The following is an 18,495-nucleotide window of genomic DNA, read 5'->3' on the forward strand; positions in this document are numbered from 1 at the left end:
GGCTAGGATTAGAAATCCAATAGCCTAGGATTAGAAATTTGAGACAAGCTTTTAACCTTTTTTATGCCTTAGTTTCTTCATCTTTAGGGAGTTCTACCTTGATTATGCATATTTATGGAAGAGATTTGTGACTCCATCTCTGCATTACTACTTGGTTTAGAAATATGAGTGCTTTTCTGTGTACCAGAATTATAATACTAATTGTTTATCTTAGGTTTAACTTTTAAATTAGTTCATATTTCACTCGGTTTGCACCAAATGTCAGTGGAGAATGGTGACCTGGAAGCCTCCTAGTTGACAGGGGAAACCCAACTTAGCCTTAAACACTGGTTGTGGATAAATCTGAGAGTGGCTAATTGATATGCAAGCAATTGAAAGTTGACTATACACACATACGCTTATCTTTCAGATATATTTGTAGAAAAATATGATAATGTTTATGAAAGACTTGGATATTCTGAAGAAAGATTCTTTATAAAATTAAATTTTGATTTACATACTGCCACTGCAATATTTGTACTGTGTTACCTACTGATTGCTATCATTTTTCAGATGAGTGTTCATCTGATTACTCCAGGTGATTCTACACTGTGCTTGTTAAAACATGTTGAAATATAATTAAGAAAACACAAAAATGTATCAGTTAATTCCTTAGTTAAACCACCATTTACATTTCTCCCAGAGGATATTAATCCAATTTATTAAACACAAATGTAAAGTATTTCACCTGAATAAGAAAACAAGGTTGGTGAATGGATGAGTTAGAATCATTGATTTATTTGCTTGATTCAGATGAGTTAAAGTTGCTCTGTATTGATGTATTTTGAGCACATTATTTTGAATGCATTTGCAGAATACAGAATTAAGTATAAACAAGTGTCCAAATGATAGTTATTGTTTCAATAGTAGTCTAAACATTTTGATTCTCAATTAAAATCTTGAAAGCAAAGCAGTCTAGTTTAAGAGATAAAAAACTTTTATTTTTTCAACTTATTTGTAAAGACCTATCTTGCTTAAGCTTTTATCAGTCTTTTATGAGCTTTAAATTGATTAAAATACATTAACTATTTTCTCAGTTTGTGGTCTCTTTTTATCACATACCTAAATACTGATAATTCAAAGTGCCTTACACACTGTTGATGTTTAAGTATATGTTATGGAAAAAGTTAAATTATAATCAGCTCTTGATTATTTATGCCAGTGGTATGAGAAATATAATGGACATTGGAAAAACAGCCATATATCAAATTTAATTTTATATTTTGTATGAAAATTTTCACGACAGGTTTACTTGTGTAAATATTATATATGAAAAACATAAAATCGTGAAATGTTTGAGGATTTGTGAGCTGAGTGACAACTGGGCAATGTGGTGTAGAAACATACCAGGAGGTCAGAGAAACCTGGGGATTAAATGTTTCCGTATGTTTAATATACATACTTAATAAAGTATGTATATTATTGAGAGTTGACTATAATGAGATTACCTTGGATGAATGAATTTGATATTTCACAGAGTTTAATGTTTAATGTATTTTCTTTACTTCTCCTTAATTGAAAAATTGATTGTTAGCTCTAAGTAACAGTTTTAAAATGTAATTAGGAAATAATAAATTGTCTTATTTTCTTTTTCTTTTATTCTTTTTTTTCTCTTCTTCTTCTTTTTTTTTAGGGTATGAGTATTATAGAACAATTAGACCCTGTATCTTTTAGCAATTACTTGAAGAAATACCATAATACTATATGTGGAAGACATCCCATTGGGGTGTTATTAAATGTGAGTATCCTTAGGAAGCCTTGATTTTTTAACATTTGATCCTATTATGTTTCAAAATGTCTTAATTGTTATCATCTGTGACACCTTATTAGCTTTGGTTTTAGATACATAGTCAATTTTCTTTCTAGTTCCTTTAAGATAATTTAAATTTCCATTGTTTTGGTGACTTAAATAAAATTATATATCACTGTTTGACAGGTCAATACTTTCTTTTAAATACAGAAAGTTATTTAGAAGAGAAACCCATTTTTTTCTCTTGACTCTGAGCCAATTCCAATATGCTCTTTACAAATATAAACCAAAGTAACGTCTCAAGAAATATGGTCTTACTAATTTTTTGGTTTTATTTAGTGTTCTTGACTTTATAAAAAATAAATGGAAGATTCTGCTCTTGAGTTTTAGATATTCATAATTTAATAAAGCAAGGTAGATGACATGTATATGTTTTTCTCCTTATAACAAAAACAATATTTCATTTAAAGACTGGTAAAGAGGCAGAAGTTTTGGTTAGCTGGATTTTCTCAAGAGATAATAGCATTAATTTTTTTCCTAATAAAACTGAAATTGAAAGAAAATGAGAGACTCAAAAAGAAGACAGTGTACACTCAGGAATGGTTAGAGGAAGTAATAATGGGCTCATTGTTTGGAGAGGCAGAGAAATACTGGAGTTGGTAATGTAGTCTAGAATAGTCTAGGGTAGGAACCTAAAGGTCTAGTATTACTTTACTGTGATTTGAAAAATAGTACATTGTGGATTTTTAGGAAAGATCTTCTCTTAAGCAGTGTTGATTGACTGGGAGAAAAGCCTGTTAAGGGCTTAAATTGATTTCTGAAATTTGAACTAGAATAAGCTATACTAATTTACTAAAGTTTGAATTGGGTCAAATAAAACTTTAGTAAAATAAATGATGAGCCAATTCACAATTAAAGTAAAAACCCTGGTATACCTCTTAGATTTGGAACTTAATTTATATACATTTAAAATTTCAGACAAAGAAAAGACTCCAACATTTCAAGACGAAAGTGGCCAAGGTTTGGTTTAGAGAACAGAAAGAAAGATACTATGATTTTTTAAAAATTTTATTTATTTATTTTTTAAAGTGCCTTATTAAATACAGGGAGAGATAGAGTGGAAGATGACTGATATTTATCAAGAAGCTAGATTAGGAGAAGTTCTTTGAGAGAATGAAATAAGGAGTTCTTTCTTTTTCCTATTTAATATGGGGCGACGAGAAATTCAAGAAACTAAGAGTGAGAGAGAGATCTAGGCTTCAAAGTTAAGCTACCAGCATATTCAAAGAGTGCTCACTTTTTTGTGTGATGTCTGTCATAACCAAATTTTTCTTTTTCTAGGCTATCACAGAGCTGCAGAAGAATGGAATGAATATGAGCTTTTCCTTTTTGAATTATGCCCAGTCAAGCCAGTGTCGAAACTGGCAAGACAGTTCAGTGAGTTATGCAGCTGGAGCACTCACGGTTCACTGAAGCTCTGAATCCTCAGGGATGCCACCTGCACATACTCATACTCTGTCCAGGGTCCCAGCCTAACCCTTACCAAGATACCGGTCCTGGTTTGGGGGGATTCTGAAACCTCAAACTAATAGAACTTTCTTCTCTTCTTTTCTAGTAGGTGTAGTCCTTCCTTAATTTCAACTCATTAAAAAAATGCTTTATAGTTTAGAGCAGTGGAAGGAAGGCTGGCATCAAAATATTTTGATCAAAAAAAAAAAAAAGGCAATGTAAAGGCACAGTTGTGGCAGTCAGTTTTTTGAAAGTAACTTGTAAAGCATTTACCATATCCTAAATTTGCACTCTTTGCAGACTTGTGCACATATACTCCGCTTTCAGAATAGTTTTGCAAATTGTACACAAACAAACAAAAAGGGTGGAAGCTTTTTAATAAAGAAATTGCATTTATAAATGATCTGTATTAGAATATAAAAATCTCCAGTTATAGTCAATTACTACCCGTGTTGTACAACAGATACCTTCTATTTTAGTTGCTAATAAAGGGCTACACAACTCAAAATAGTCTGATTTAAACTTATTGCTCTGTGGTACATATGAAAATTGTTTTTTATTAATTCCATTTCAGAATTTTTATGTTAAAAGTGGTAAACTTTAGCTCTTATGTAAAAATATGTTAGGATGTATTTTTATATTTTACATATTTATGTGATTTTTTTATCACAGATATTAGAATCATATTTTAAAGTTAGCTTTTAAAATTACATACAGTTTGCCTTTTTATGTGTGACATCACTTTGTGTCATTACTGTATTATAACACAATATAAATTCAAGATTGGTGAAGAACATAGGTGTAGTCCTGTAATTCAGAGATAGTGCTTGATAGGCAGTAGTCTGCAAATGAGGAAATATTGAAGAATGTTCTTAGTGTTTTTCAAATCATTGCAGACCATACACTGCTGCTATGCTTTTTTAGTGCTTCAAGCAATTTGACTCTCTTACTTGAATTTTTAGCAAGAAGTCATTAACAATAACAAAAAACCACTGGATTTTCTTACAGTTCTACAATTTTTTTTTGTCACGATTTTTGGTGCGGCTCTTCCAACTAAAATAATGGTATGGTGTTGTATTTCTTCCTTTAGCATAGACCAATCGTAGTCACTTTGGCAAAAAAAAAAAAAAAGTTAATTCAATTAGTTAATATTGGCCATCATGTATGTACTAGATTATACCTATTTTAATATAACAGTGGGTATTGTTACATTGGAGAGCATTTATATCTTCAGTGTTACACCAGAATAGCACAATTTTTAGATGCCTTGCACCAATTTTATTTAAAGATTTGCATTTCTTACTTACTAAATACCAACTTTCTATATTCAAGAACTGAGATAAAATACTGTAATCTTTTGGATTCAAAATTACCCACCTATCCATATGTGGAAATTATATTCTTACATATTAGTGATTTATTTCCCATCATTCAGATATACTTTTGAGTACTGTAAATATTTATTCCTTATTTATTATAAAGACTATAAAAATTTCAAAATTGACTACAGAGTAAATTTTTAATGTTTTCTGGGTATAAAAATAATACATGATTATTACAGAAAATTTAGAAAATGCTGATAGCTATAAAGAAGAGAAAAAAAATTACCTGCAATCTCACTATCCAGAGATATACTGTTAATATTTTTTGTATTTCCTTTCGATCTTTGTCTATGCTATGTATATGTATGAGTGTGTATATGTGTTTGTGTGTGTGCGTAATAACAAAATTGAGATTATGCTGATCATATAGTTGTATATCCTACTTTTTATAACTTACCATCATAAGTACTTCCCCATGTCTTTGAAAATGTGATTTTTAAAAATGGCTGCCTAATACTCTATTGTATGAATACAACATAATTTAACCAGTTCTCTCTTTGGATATTAGATTGTTTCTAATGTTTGACAATTATAAATAATAGTGGGATGGACATCTTTGTATGTGAAATTTGAATTCTATATTAGACTAGTTCTTTAGGATATATTCATGGGAATGGGATAATTGGTTTAGATGGTGAGAACTTTTTAAGCTCTTTAAAATATGACCAAGTTACCCTTCAGAAAGATTGTACCAAATTAGCAGTTTACGAGTACTCATCATACTGCCGCTTTTCCACTATTATTTTTTCTAATCGTTGACAATTTGGTAAGCAAATAATTGGTTGTTCTTTTGATCATTCTATTAAGAGTGGCTTTATAATGAATTATTTTTTTCCCTTCTGTAATTTTATAGTTAATTGATTAATAAAAAACACAAGAGGGTTGGTAGGTTGAGTGGGCTATAGCCCTCTGAGTATGTTTACTGTACATTTAAATCTCCAAAATACTTCAACATCACTTTACTTTATCCTGGAATATGAGCTATCTTTCTTAGTCATAAAGTAGAAAGAGTTCCAAACTGATAGTTAAGTGTTGGGTTCTGGATCTGCCTCTGCCACTATTTGTCTCACCATAAATATTTCATGTTGTATCAAAACTTTAACTGTAAAATGTAGAGGTGATCTTTTAAGCACTTTCCGGTTTCAGAGTACTTTGATCTTGTGACTTTGCTCTTTAGAGATTCTAATGTCATTTATGTTTAAAAAACTACATGGTTGAATTGGATTAGAAGTATTATCTTTTGATTTCAACTCTACATACATGAAAACGAAAGTCCTTTTTTTAATACAAAAGGGAAATTAATTTGCATTACTTAATGCAGTTAATATTACCTAAATTGTTGAACTTAAGCTTTCCTGCTTTAAGTGCCTTTAAAAGTGTTTTTATTTGAAATATAAAATGTAAAGGAAATTTTATGTAGTTCTATACAGTTTCTTTTTTTGATATACTTTTGAATTATTTGCAGCAACTTTTTTTTAAACCTTAGATTGCACAGAGCAGTATATTCATGGATTCTTCACTATTCGGGTAATGAGTCCTTGAGAAATGTATGTTAAAGATTAGCTCAGTGAGCAGGTAAGTAAATGCTCTCTGTCTTGGGTGGGCAACAAATCTTTATACAGAGTAGGGATAAAGGATTATTCAGATTCCAGTGTTTAGATATTCCAATGGAGATAGTAGATGTCCTGAGTTAGTTAATGGTTATTATTGCAGATCTCAAATTTTTCTTTGGTAGCAAATAGTTCATTATCGCAGATTAGAGGTTGGTAAATGTTTTGTGTGAAGGGCCACATAATAAATATTTTAGGTTTTTCAGACCATCTAGTCTCTTCACAACTATTCACTTTTGCCATTGTAACACAAACGCAGCCGTAGACAATGTGTAAATGAGTCATTGTGGCTGTGCTTCACTCACACTTTATTTACACAAAAAGATGGTGAGCTAGATTTGGTCCATAGGCCGTAGTTTGCTGTCCTAGATGGTATAGTTCACTTGTAGTTCAAATTACTGGCTAGTAATTTAAACTGCAACAAATGGTTTTGAGTTTCTGTCATTCCAGCCCTCTCTTAATTTGATGTAGTCTAGCTGGCTGGGTTTGAATGTTATTTAGGATTATAAAGGTAAGTGGGAAGTGGGTATGGGAAACTAGAAACTATTAGGGAAAAAAGCACTTTGAAGCCCTTTTATTTGCTAGAGCCCATTAGGAGTTTTGCTTTGCTGCCATAATTAATCAAAAGAGTGATGAGTGGAGGTTGTGATTGGTGGTTGCAGATTATATAAATTATTCTTAAGCACTTGGCTACCTAGATGATAGTAGAGGGTGGAACAGATAAGAGAAATTGTGAAATGTGAGACTTTATTTTGCCATGTAAAGAAAGACTGTTGGAAAAATAACTACCATCTTCCATCACCATCACTTTGTTTAAGACCCCCTCAAATTCCTCCCATATTTAGGGAGGACATAAACTTAGAATAAAAGAGAGTTATTTAAGTTGAGTGACTTTAAGTTGATGGAAAAATTACTCCACTGTTCTTTTCTCATCTACTTTGTATCACTGAAAATTTCATCAAGGAGTAGTATCAGTCCACAGACTGGCAGTTGGAAAGTGCTGTGATACAGTTGCTGAAAGATCTAATATAGTTATAAAATTATTATTGATTAGGAGATGTAGTAAACCACATGCACTCTGATATTCAGACTAAAACTTTTATATTATTGTGTTAAATTGTAAGTGCCACATATCAAAAGTGACATTGTGAAGTATAGTGTTCATAGGGAGGCAGACTGTTGAAAGTCTTGAGTGGGATGCAAAGAAATTGGTGATACTTATTTTGGAGAAAATAAGTTTAAAGAGAGGGAGTTTTCTTCAGATATTTGAGTGACTGCCATGTGTAAGAAGGAATAGAATTGTTCTGTCTTGTTCTAGGTGGAAAAATTAATTATAAGAAATGGAAGTTTCTGGTTCCACATTTAAGGAGAATTATGTGTATGAGAATTTCTACATGAAAATCAGCTCTGTCCTCATAAAATCATTGGAAGTATTCACACAAAAGCTAGATCAGTGGTTCTCAAAGTAGGAGCCCTATACTATCAGCATCAGCACCACCACTGGGGTATATTACCTGTGTAGACCTGAAATTATGGATCACCAAGCTGAAAAAAAGCTAATGGAATTAGTACAAATAAAATGGAACTTATTTCATTTGTATAAAACTGTTAAGGGAAATCATTTTTAAATAAAAACTGATTTTGATCATTTAACAGTAACTTTCAACAGAGATTATAAATTGACGATTGTTACTTAATTGTTAGTGAAAGTGACTTAGCTTTCCTAAATCTAAAACAGAGCTATATCAGTAGCAGAAAAGGGTATTGAGGGAGCTTGCTCTTTTTATATTATGTTATTTTAATGTCAAAATATTGGGAGGGGAACCAAGAGCAGCTGGCAGATAAGTTTTCTCTGCCCTTTTCCTCTTTTCCTATGCTGTAAATACGACCAAGCGGCATGTCACAGTATTACATTGACCATGCTATATACATTTGGTAAAAGTAATGCTGGTAACTGGAACTTCTGCCTTTGTAACGTCATTGTTGTGTATGGAGTTTGTTTGCCTATCCTAAGTTTATTGATATGTTCTGTTTTTTGGGCCCTCTGTGAAGAACCGTAGAGTTTTAGATTTGTCATTTGTTCAAGGGTTCTCCAGTGGTCACAGAGTGGTTTGTACCCGGGGCATATCACATTTACAGTGTTTGTTTGTATTTAATTCTAATGCAAGGTTTTGGCCATCACCCTAGAAAAATAATGGAAAAAATTTAAAGCCAGTTCTCCTGATTTTGAAAGCCATATAATGCAATTGGTTTTTCATTATAAATTGTACACTATATTTAAATGTATATTTCATACTGTATAAAGTGAGGTTTGTAACTTTACTAGATGCAGTCCTATTTTTTTCCTATCAGCCTAATAAGGAAACCAAAGAGAATGTTATTAAGTTATTCAAGGCCAAGTGTATTCAGCTATGAGTAAGACCTTAGTTCTGGTCTTTAAGTCTGCCAGTGTAAACTTTGGAAAATATTTTAATTTTTCTGACCACAATATTCTCTGAATTACTTACTGAATGTGATATCATATACATTTAAGTAAAAAGTATTAAAGCAAGATGAAAACTAAGAAAATTAGAATGACATGTGAATGACATCATATAAATGACAAGACTGAGTTTTGTGAGTTTTAAAATTAAATACCTAGACTGTTGAACTAGATTTAATAAAATATTTTTACCTTAATAATTTTATAAATGGAAATTCTTTTCTAAGAAGTTTTTTTTTCCATTTAAAATTTACCCATTTGAATCTAGCACATAAGAGACTTCAATTGGTATTTGTTCAATTTTGATGAATTGAATTTTAAAGCAAGGAGAACAAAAGACAATCTTTATATGAAGTGTTTTCTAAAGGACAGGAAAACAAACCTTTTAACTGGAAGCAATTTTTAATTGGCTTTTTCCATTTTCAGTTTTTGATTGTGGAAACCAGCTTCCTTATTAATTTTAAAAGATGCTAGAATTTAATATTCCTAGGCTGTATGTAATGTCAAATGAATGATAATATAAGTGATCTGGTAAATTTGAAACCATTGGCCCATGATTCTTAGCTCATATTTTATAATATCCTATGGTGTTTACTGTTACTTAAAAGTGTTACAGAGTCTTTAAAACAGTTAATTAAAATGTGTTTTAGCTGTTTGTCCAATGACATGTCTAGCCAACTCTCAAGTAAAAAGATGTTATGGGGTGCTAGAAGCTTTGCACTGGAATCCATTTTCAGCTTTGCCAGTGAGTTGCTACTGATTTGCTGGAACAAATCACTGGTCTTTCCTAGAGCAGAGTTTATCTCTTTATTAATGTGTGTTAGAAGTGAATAGTATGACTCCTAAGGGCCTTTCCACCTTTGACTTTTTATGATGATAATAAAAATACCTTATTATTTAATATATTGTACTTTTAACATTGTAATTTAAAAAATATGTTTCACAACTTTTTCTTTTCTCTTAATCTCAACAATAAGTAGGCCAGACGTTACTGTATTTTTACTGATTGAGACTCCGAGGCCCATACAAATAACATGACTTATATAAGTTCACATGGCAAGTTAGTATGAAGAGCTAGCAAGAATTCAGCTCTTCTAATTTTTAGTCCTGTGTGTTACAAATGCTATACCATATTATTATTCTGTGTTTTGTTTTTGGTGCTGGCTCTTTGAGATATCGTATTGAATTCAAATAGTAATGGGTTTGCGCAACTTTAGTGAAAATGGGAATAATTCATGTAAACATCTACTTTGATTAATTCAGGCAAAAATAGACTTTTTTTGGTGGATTAAAATACTCCTAATAACTGCAGACTTCTGTTCTCTTTGCTGGGAGGTTTACTTTTAGACCTCAAAATTCTGTGCTATTGCTTGCATCATTAAAAAGGCACTGCTTCTTTGTAATGAGACTGTGACAAAAAATGAATTTAAGTTTTGTGATTTCTGATGGTGAGACTTTGCAGCAGACACTCTCACCATTCCAGTTCATGCATTAACGTGTCCTGCAAGCACCTGCGACTCTGCCTTGGATTTTCTCACCTGCACGCAGGGCAGACTGGAAGTGCTAGGAAGATAATCCTCTGGGAGCATCCCTCAGCCAGTGATAGATGGGAATCGGAGAATAATTATTCCAGCTTCCTTGCCCTTCTGGTAATATTTTGAGGCATGTTTCATGTTGTTTCCTAGAGTTTCCAGTGGGGCTGGACCTCATTGCCCACAACAGGAGACTGTTAAATATGCATTCTTTATTTTCTTCCTCTTCTTCTCTGTCTCACTTCTCATTCCTTTAACAATGTTTTCTGACATTACCTCCCAAATGAGATTCTTGTCTTTGAATCCTGTCTCAGAGTCTGTTTCTGGGGTAAACTAAAACATGTTTGATTTGGGAGATAAGTTATTACTAGTGTTCTTGTTAGATATGAAAGATTTTTTTTTAAGGCAATTATTTTGAACAAGATCTAAAACAAGTATTTTAATATTCTGATTCTTTAATTAGTCTCATAATCACATCCATGTTCAAATTAATTTCCTTAACTTCATTTCCTAACAAAGGAAAGATTCAAGGTAAAACTCTTAAGTAGAAATTCAGGGTAAATATCTTATGTGGAAATCTTTCTACCATATCCTTTTGTCCTTCTAAAAAAAATTATGGCCTGATTTTCCAAATGCTTTGTAAGGACACAGTGGGTTATCTATTTTGGTAGAAATTGAATTAACATGGAATTTGGTTCAGCCAACATTATAGATTATTTTCTACTTGAATCCAGCCTTCTCATCTCTTATCAGGACCTGCTTATTCACAATCCATGACCAGGATTAGCCTTGCCGAACATTGATTGTAAGGATAAATTTAGTTCCTGGCTAATTTCCCCAAAGATTGTTCTGTGGTCCTTGTTAACTCAAAACTTTTTTTGATTTATTAAAGATTAAGAATATGGAGTTTTAAAGTTGAATAAGCGCTACGTTAAATTCAGTGTATTGTAAGTACATCTTTTGTAGTTCTTTGATACCTTTTTTTTGAACTAGAAATAATGATTTTTATATGTTTTTAAAAAATTGATGTGGGAGATTTGTATTCATTTTAGGCATATGTTAGTTATCAGTCTTCTTTTTTTTCCATGTAAAAATTGTGTTTGGGTGTCTGAAATGTATTCTCTATTGATTTGGTTTATGCGATGGAACATGCATGAATTTAACCAAGTTTATAGTTCTGTTTATAGGCCCATCCTAAGATTAGCACGCACAGATATTTTTCCATAGGAAAAACAAAACATTTAAAGAATGTATTTTAATCAGTTATCCTTATTGTAAAGTAACATCTTTAAACATTTGTATTCTTTTAAAGCAAAAATACCAGAGAGTGTATGCAGAGTATCTTCCCTCAGTGCAGTTGCCTTGTGGTAACTTCACATTCTGCCATGTTCTTTTGAATATATGACAGGGCGTTTATTGACCTTTGAGGTTACATTTGTCTGTTAGAAATGTTCAAAGGTCAGCTGGGTGATTAAATTGGATAATATGGTCTAGGGGGAAAATAGTTACAAAGGAGTAAGTCTGACTTTCTCCTGGAACACATCAAACTGGTCTAAAGTGGAAACTCTCTCCTCAGAATCTCTGCAGTGGCATATTGGAAAAAGCGTATAGTCTATTAAAGTAACTATTCATTTGTAATGTAAGTTCTGTTATTTCAAAAACATTAATCTTGTTATTTTTTAGACATGTTACTTCCCAACAACTAACTAATTTACTATAAAATCCAGTCAAGGCTTTTGGCATTTCGAATATCTCAACATGATAGATTGAAAATTTGGAGTAAGAACCAGAGATGATTTTTAAAATGTGTCAAGAAGGCTGTCCCATTTCCTGAACACTAAATATTTTCTGTAAGGAATGTTAGATCAAAAATGTGAAATATCTTTTTACAGTCTTTACTGGAAGCTGATTCTTTGTGCTAAATGTGAACAATCTCAAGATAACTTGATGTAAAACAAGCTTGAAAAATTGTCTCTTTTCAAAAGTTCACATATTTTCCATCACCAGTAGGCCACTTATGCAATACGTCTGTACATATAAATATTCAAGTACAACCTGGACTTTTTAAGGTTTAAAAAGTGCTCCCTGCCTACATTAATGTTAAGTACTTGTATTTAACAATGTTATATTTCTGGATGTTTGTTAATTTGATGAATCTTATAGTTTTAGTCTGTTCCTGAAAGTTCTACTTGGTACAGTTGTCAGAGAAAATTAACTTGGATGAAACAATGATGCATGTTCTAATAGTTAAAGTATTTTAAAGTTTCTATTTAAAAAGTAGATCTCCATAATTGCCACAGATAATTTTGTAATTTCTGGTTCTTATTGTTTTTGTATTAGGAAAATATTGTACCTTGCAGTGCTTGATTTACATTTTTTGCTGTTTGAAAAATCTTCACATTTATCGTCTCAACAGAAGTAATTTTTAACTAAATGTTTACATTATTGAATGAGGGAAGTTGAACCAATTGTTAGTACTAAAACAGGTCTAAATTTAGGTCTAGTGTTTTGCATCAGGTTTGTGATTGAATATCTGAAGGATATCAGTTTCCACTCAGGTATTTACATTAGAATTGATATTGGATTCAAAATTGCTTGATTGTAATTTACATTTTAAGTGTAATGTAGAGGTTTTGCATTATTAGTGTTGTTTTAAATTTCTACCTTCATTTAGGCTTGTTTATAAAATGAAGATTAAAAAAATTTTTAGCTAATAGAAATTTAGGTAAATGTACAGTTTTTAAATCATTAGTAGTTTATTACTTGAAAGGAACTTTTGTTCCTTTCGTTCAGTGTGCGATAACAGCTTTTATGTGGTACAACTACATTTCCTTTTTTTTTCCATTGAAATTTTACCTCTTTAACTGAAGTTATGTCTGTCTATAATAGCTTCAGGTTTCTGTAACCAACTCGTAGATGATTGAAGTTACTCTTGATATAAAATGAATTATAAAAATTATTTTTAGCAAAGTTTTATAGTAATTTTAATACCACATGGTAGCAAAAAGCTATCTGGTTAGAATCTTTAGCTTTTCTTGTTAGTTTCTATCCTATTATTTTCCCCTTCTTAAAAAAAAAAAAATTCTACATTGCCAGTACCTTCTCTACAATTTTAGGAAAACTACATATTTGAAAGTGGAGTTATTTTCACTGAATTTTAGTCTTTCTGCCCAACATGAGCAGCACTGTGATAGGGAGCTATACTTTACTTCTCTCTCTTATAACAGAGTTTGCAGCACTTAATATTCTTAAAAAATAAACCTTTACCAAATTTTGTACTTATTTGCAGATCAGCCTAGGAACACCCTCAAGAAAGCAACAATGGATTGTGTAGCAAAATAGAGATGCTGAGATTACTGAGCATGGGGATTTTATCATGTTCACTGAAGAATAATAGTCTTTCAAATAAAGATAATGAGGTTTATATAATAAATGGAAAATAATATGAATAGTCAAAATATTGTTTAAAAAATTTAAACCCTTTTTAAGTCAAACTAAATTGGTTATTCCTAGGAGTATCTTTCATGTATTTGGGAACTAAAACAGTAAATGCCAAGTTTTATCTGTTTCTCTCCCCCCTTTTAGTTAATTGATACAAGTAATTCAACAGTAGTATTACTGGTTTAATTCTATAATGCTTGTTATCTCCTAACGTTTAAAAAGACATTGCCTCAGTCCCTAAAGTAATCTACAGATTCAACACAATCACTATCCCAATCCCAGCTGCCCTTTTTTGTAGATTTTGACAAGTTGATCCTAAAACTTATATGGAAAGGCAAGGGACCTAAAATAGCCAAAACAATCTTGAAAAAGAAGAACAAAACTAGAAGACTCACATTTCCTGATTTCAAAACTTACTACAAAGTTACAGTAATCAAGACAGGGAGGTACTGGCATGAAGATAGACATATAGATCAATGGAATAGAACTGAGGGTCTAAAAATAAATCCTCATGTATGATCAGTTGATTTTCAAGAAGAGTGTAAAGATAATTCAATGGGGAAAGAATAGTCTTTTCAACAAATGGTGCTGGGACAACTAGATATCCACATGCAACAAATGGAAAAAAAAGACAAACGACTTCATCAAAAATTAAAACTTTTTTACATCAAAGGACATCATCAAGAAAATAACCCACAGAATGGGAGAAAATTTTGCAATCCCATATCTGGAAAAGGACTTGTATTTTATATATATAAATAACTCACAACTCAATAATAAAATGAAGCCCAATTTAAAAATGGGCAAAGGATCTGAATAGGCATTTCTCCAGGGAACTTGTACAAATGGCCAATAAGCAAAGATGCTTACCATCATTAGACATCAGGGAAATAAATGCAAATCAAAACCACAATGAGATACTATTTCACACTGGGCTGGCTATAATAAAAAAGACAGATAATATGTGGGCAAAGATGTGGAGAAATTGGAGGCTTTGTGCATTGCTGGTGGGAATATAATATGGTGCAGCCCCTTTGGAAGATAGTCTGGCAGTCCCTTAAAAATCTAAACAGAGAGGTTATCTTATGATTGACCCAGCAGTGCTACTCCTACCTACATACCCAAGAGAAATGAAAACGTGCCTGCACAAAAAGTTATACATGAATGTCCATAGCAGTATTATTCATATAAAACCCAAAAAGTAGAAATCAACTGCTGAATGGATAAAATGTAGTATATTCATACAATGGAATATCATTGGGCAATGGAAAGGAATGAAAGACTGATACACTCTACAACATGGATGAACCTTGAAAACATCATGCTAAGTGAAAAAAGCCAATTATAAAAGACCAATTACGTGACTCCATTTGTATTAAATATCCAGAATAGGCAAATCTTTAGAGACAGAGAGACGAAGGAGATGATAACTAAAGAGCACAGGTGGCACTTCCCTGGTGGCGCAGTGGTTAAGAATCTGCCTGCCAATGCAGGGGACATGGGTTCGAGCCCTGGTCTGGGAAGATCTCACATGCCGTGGAGCAACAGCCTGCGCTGTAGAGCCTATGAGCCACAGCTACTGAGCCCACGTGCCGCAACTACTGAAGCCTGTGCACCTAGAGCCTGTGCTCCACAACAAAAGAAGCCACCTCAATGAGAAGCCCGCACACCGCAATGAAGAATAGCCCCCACTAGACGAACTAGAGAAAGCCCACGTGCAGCAATGAAGACCCAATGCAGCCAAAAAAAAAAAAAAGCACAGGTGTTCTTTTATGGGGTGATAAAATTGATTTTGGTGATGGTTGCATAAGTCTGTGAATATGCTAAAAACCATTGAACTGTTTGATTTAAATTGATGATCTGTATGGTATGCGAATAAAGCTGCTAATGTTAATAAAGCTATTGGAAGAAAAGAAAAGACATTACCTCTAAGATAAAAGATGACGATGTGAAGAAAGATACTGATCTGTATCCATCCTTCTTTTCTCTTTATTGTATTTTTTTCCCCTGTATATTGAAAACAACGACGACAACAGCCTACTTTTGTAGTCCTGAAGAGGCTGCTTTTACCTGGGAGAAACTTTTTCAAGATAGCTCACAACCTGTGGCTTCTGGTAGTAGGTAATCTATTCATTCTCTTGTATCCTTAGCCATGACTTTTTTTTTTTCATTTTTCCCTACAATTCATTTTTTTTTTAACATCTTTATTGGAGTATAATTGCTTTACAGTGGTGTGTTAGTTTCTGCTTTATAACAAAGTGAATCAGCTATACATATACATATATCCCCATAGCTCTTCTCTCTTGCGTCTCCCACCCTCCCTATCCCACCCCTCTAGGTGGTCACAAATCACGGAGCTGTTCTGCCTGTGCTATGTGGCTGCTTCCCACTAGTTATCGGTTTTACATTTGATAGTGCATATATGTCCATGCCACTATCTCACTTTGTCCCAGCTTACCCTTCCCCCTGCCTGTGTCCTCAAGTCCATTCTCTAGTAGGTCTGCATCTTTATTACTGTCCTGCCCCTAGGTTCTTCATGACCTTTTTTTTTTTTTTTTTAGATTCCATATATATGTGTTAGCATATGGTATTTGTTTTTCTCTTTCTGACTTACTTCACTCTGTATGACAGTCTCTAGGTCTATCCACCTCACTACAGATAACTCCCTTCATTTCTTTTTATGGCTCAGTAATATTCCATTGTATATGTGTGCCACATCTTCTTTATCCATTCATCTGTCGATGGACACTTAGGTTGCTTCCATGTCCTGGTTTTTAATGGAGAGTGGAACTCAGGAGATAATACCCAGCAGACCCATGTTTGTGTGCAGGAATGGTGTTAGGCATGTTCTCTAACTGTACTTGTGGTCTCAGATGCTTTTTTGTGGTCCCCTCCAAGGACCTTTCCATCCCTCCCACCCCCCAAAAAAGACCCCACGAGCAACGACCCCCTTCTTGCCCCTTTTCCCTCACTCCTTTTCTGTTTCTCCCTCTTCCTTCAATGAAACACATCAAGGAAAATAGGACCCTGTAAGTATGCAATTGCTGTATTTCATATTCTTAATTAGCACTCATAAATTTAGCATTATCTCCTAACAGGCAGTCTTACCATTAGTCATGCTCCTTTAGTTCATTGTCCTTCTAAATATTAGTGTTAGCTTGGGTAGCCTTTAAGTGTATTTAATATAAGGAAAAGGGTGAAGGGAAGAAATAACCACTTATAAAGTTACTGGGTTTCATTGCTAATGGTAAATAATGTTTTAATCTTTTGCCAAATGAAAAACACCTTTTAAAATGAAAGGAAAAAAATCATTTTATGCAAATGTTTGTAAACATGTATGTAACTATGTTGTTTTCTTACAAAAATCATTAATAAAAATGGATTTTTAGTTTCTTCTTGAATGGGGTTCCTTTGTGTGTAATAGGGCAAATTTTGCAAGCCTAAAACAACACTTGAATTTCAGTTTCTTTCATCATATGACATCAGAAGGGATACAGCTTTCTCTGTCATTTTTTATCCTATGTCTCTTTTTTCCCTTTATCTAAGAAAGAATGTCATTTTTTCTTCTTTTTTTGATTGAGGCATAATTGGCATAAAGTATATTAGTATATATTGCAAAATGGTCTCCACAATAAGTCTAGTTAACATGTCACCATAGAGTTATACAATGTTTTTTCTTGTGATGAGGTCATTTGAGGTCTACTCTCTTAGCAACTTTCAAATATGTAATGCAGTACTATTAACTATGGTCACCATGCTGTACATTATATCCCTATAATTTATGTATTTTATAGCTGAAAGTTGGTACCGTTTGACCCATTTCACCCACTCATCATTGCCTGCCTCTGACAACCACCCATCTGTTTTCTGTATCAGTGAGCTCGGTTTTGTTTTTGTTGTTTTTTTTGCTTTTTGTTTTTTTAGATTCCAGATGTAAGTGAGATCTTATGGTATTTGTCTTTCTCTGACTTATTTCACTTAGAATAATCTCCTCAAGGTCCATCCATGTTGTTGCAAATGGCAGGATTTTATACTTTTTAAATGACTGAATAATAAATACTCTATTGTGTATCGGTATGTGATCACCATAGTTTCTTTATCCATCCATTGATGGACACTTAGATTGATTTCATTATCTTGGCTACTGTAAATGCTGCAGTGAACATGGAGGTGCATATATCTTTTTGAGTTAGTGTTTTCATTTTCTTTAGATAAATACCCAGAAGTGAAATTGCTAGATCATATGGTAATTCTATTTTTAATTTTTTGAGGAACCTCCATGCAGTTTTCCATAGCGACTGCACCAATTTACATTCCCACCAATAGTGTACATGGGTTCCCTTTTCTCCAAGTCCTTTCCAACACTTGTTATTTATTGTCTTTTTGATAATAACCCTTCTAACAGGTTTGAGGTGATATCACATTGTGGTTTTGATTTGCAATCTCCCTGATGATTAGTGATGTTCAGCAGCTTTTCACGTACCTGTTGGCCATGTGTATGTATTCTTTGGAAAAATGTCTATTCACATTCCCTGCCCATTTTTAAATTGGATTTTTTTTTCCTGTTGAGGTGTATGAGTTCTTTATATATTTTGGATATTAACCCTTTATCAGATATGTGGTTTGCAAATATTTTCTCCCATTCAGTATGTTTTCTTTTCATTTTGTTGATTTCCTTTGCTGTGCAGAAGCTTTTTAGTTTGATATAGTCCCACTTGTTTATTTTTGCTCTTGTTGCCTCTGATTTTGG

General features: G+C 32.7%; 1 protein-coding gene across 1 annotated transcript in view; it reads left to right on the plus strand.

The window, feature by feature from the left end:
• The window catches only part of MEMO1 (mediator of cell motility 1), a 133,978-nt gene extending 130,177 nt beyond the window's left edge, over positions 1–3,801 (plus strand). Inside the window, 2 exon segments of the mRNA XM_036873019.1 lie at positions 1,673–1,777; positions 3,131–3,801. Coding sequence (XP_036728914.1) covers positions 1,673–1,777; positions 3,131–3,262 — 237 coding nt within the window. The 3' untranslated portion in view covers positions 3,263–3,801.
• The last annotated feature ends 14,694 nt before the right edge of the window (positions 3,802–18,495 follow it).

This window comes from Balaenoptera musculus, chromosome 13, assembly GCF_009873245.2.
Source record: "Balaenoptera musculus isolate JJ_BM4_2016_0621 chromosome 13, mBalMus1.pri.v3, whole genome shotgun sequence".
Taxonomy (NCBI): Eukaryota; Metazoa; Chordata; class Mammalia; order Artiodactyla; family Balaenopteridae; genus Balaenoptera; species Balaenoptera musculus.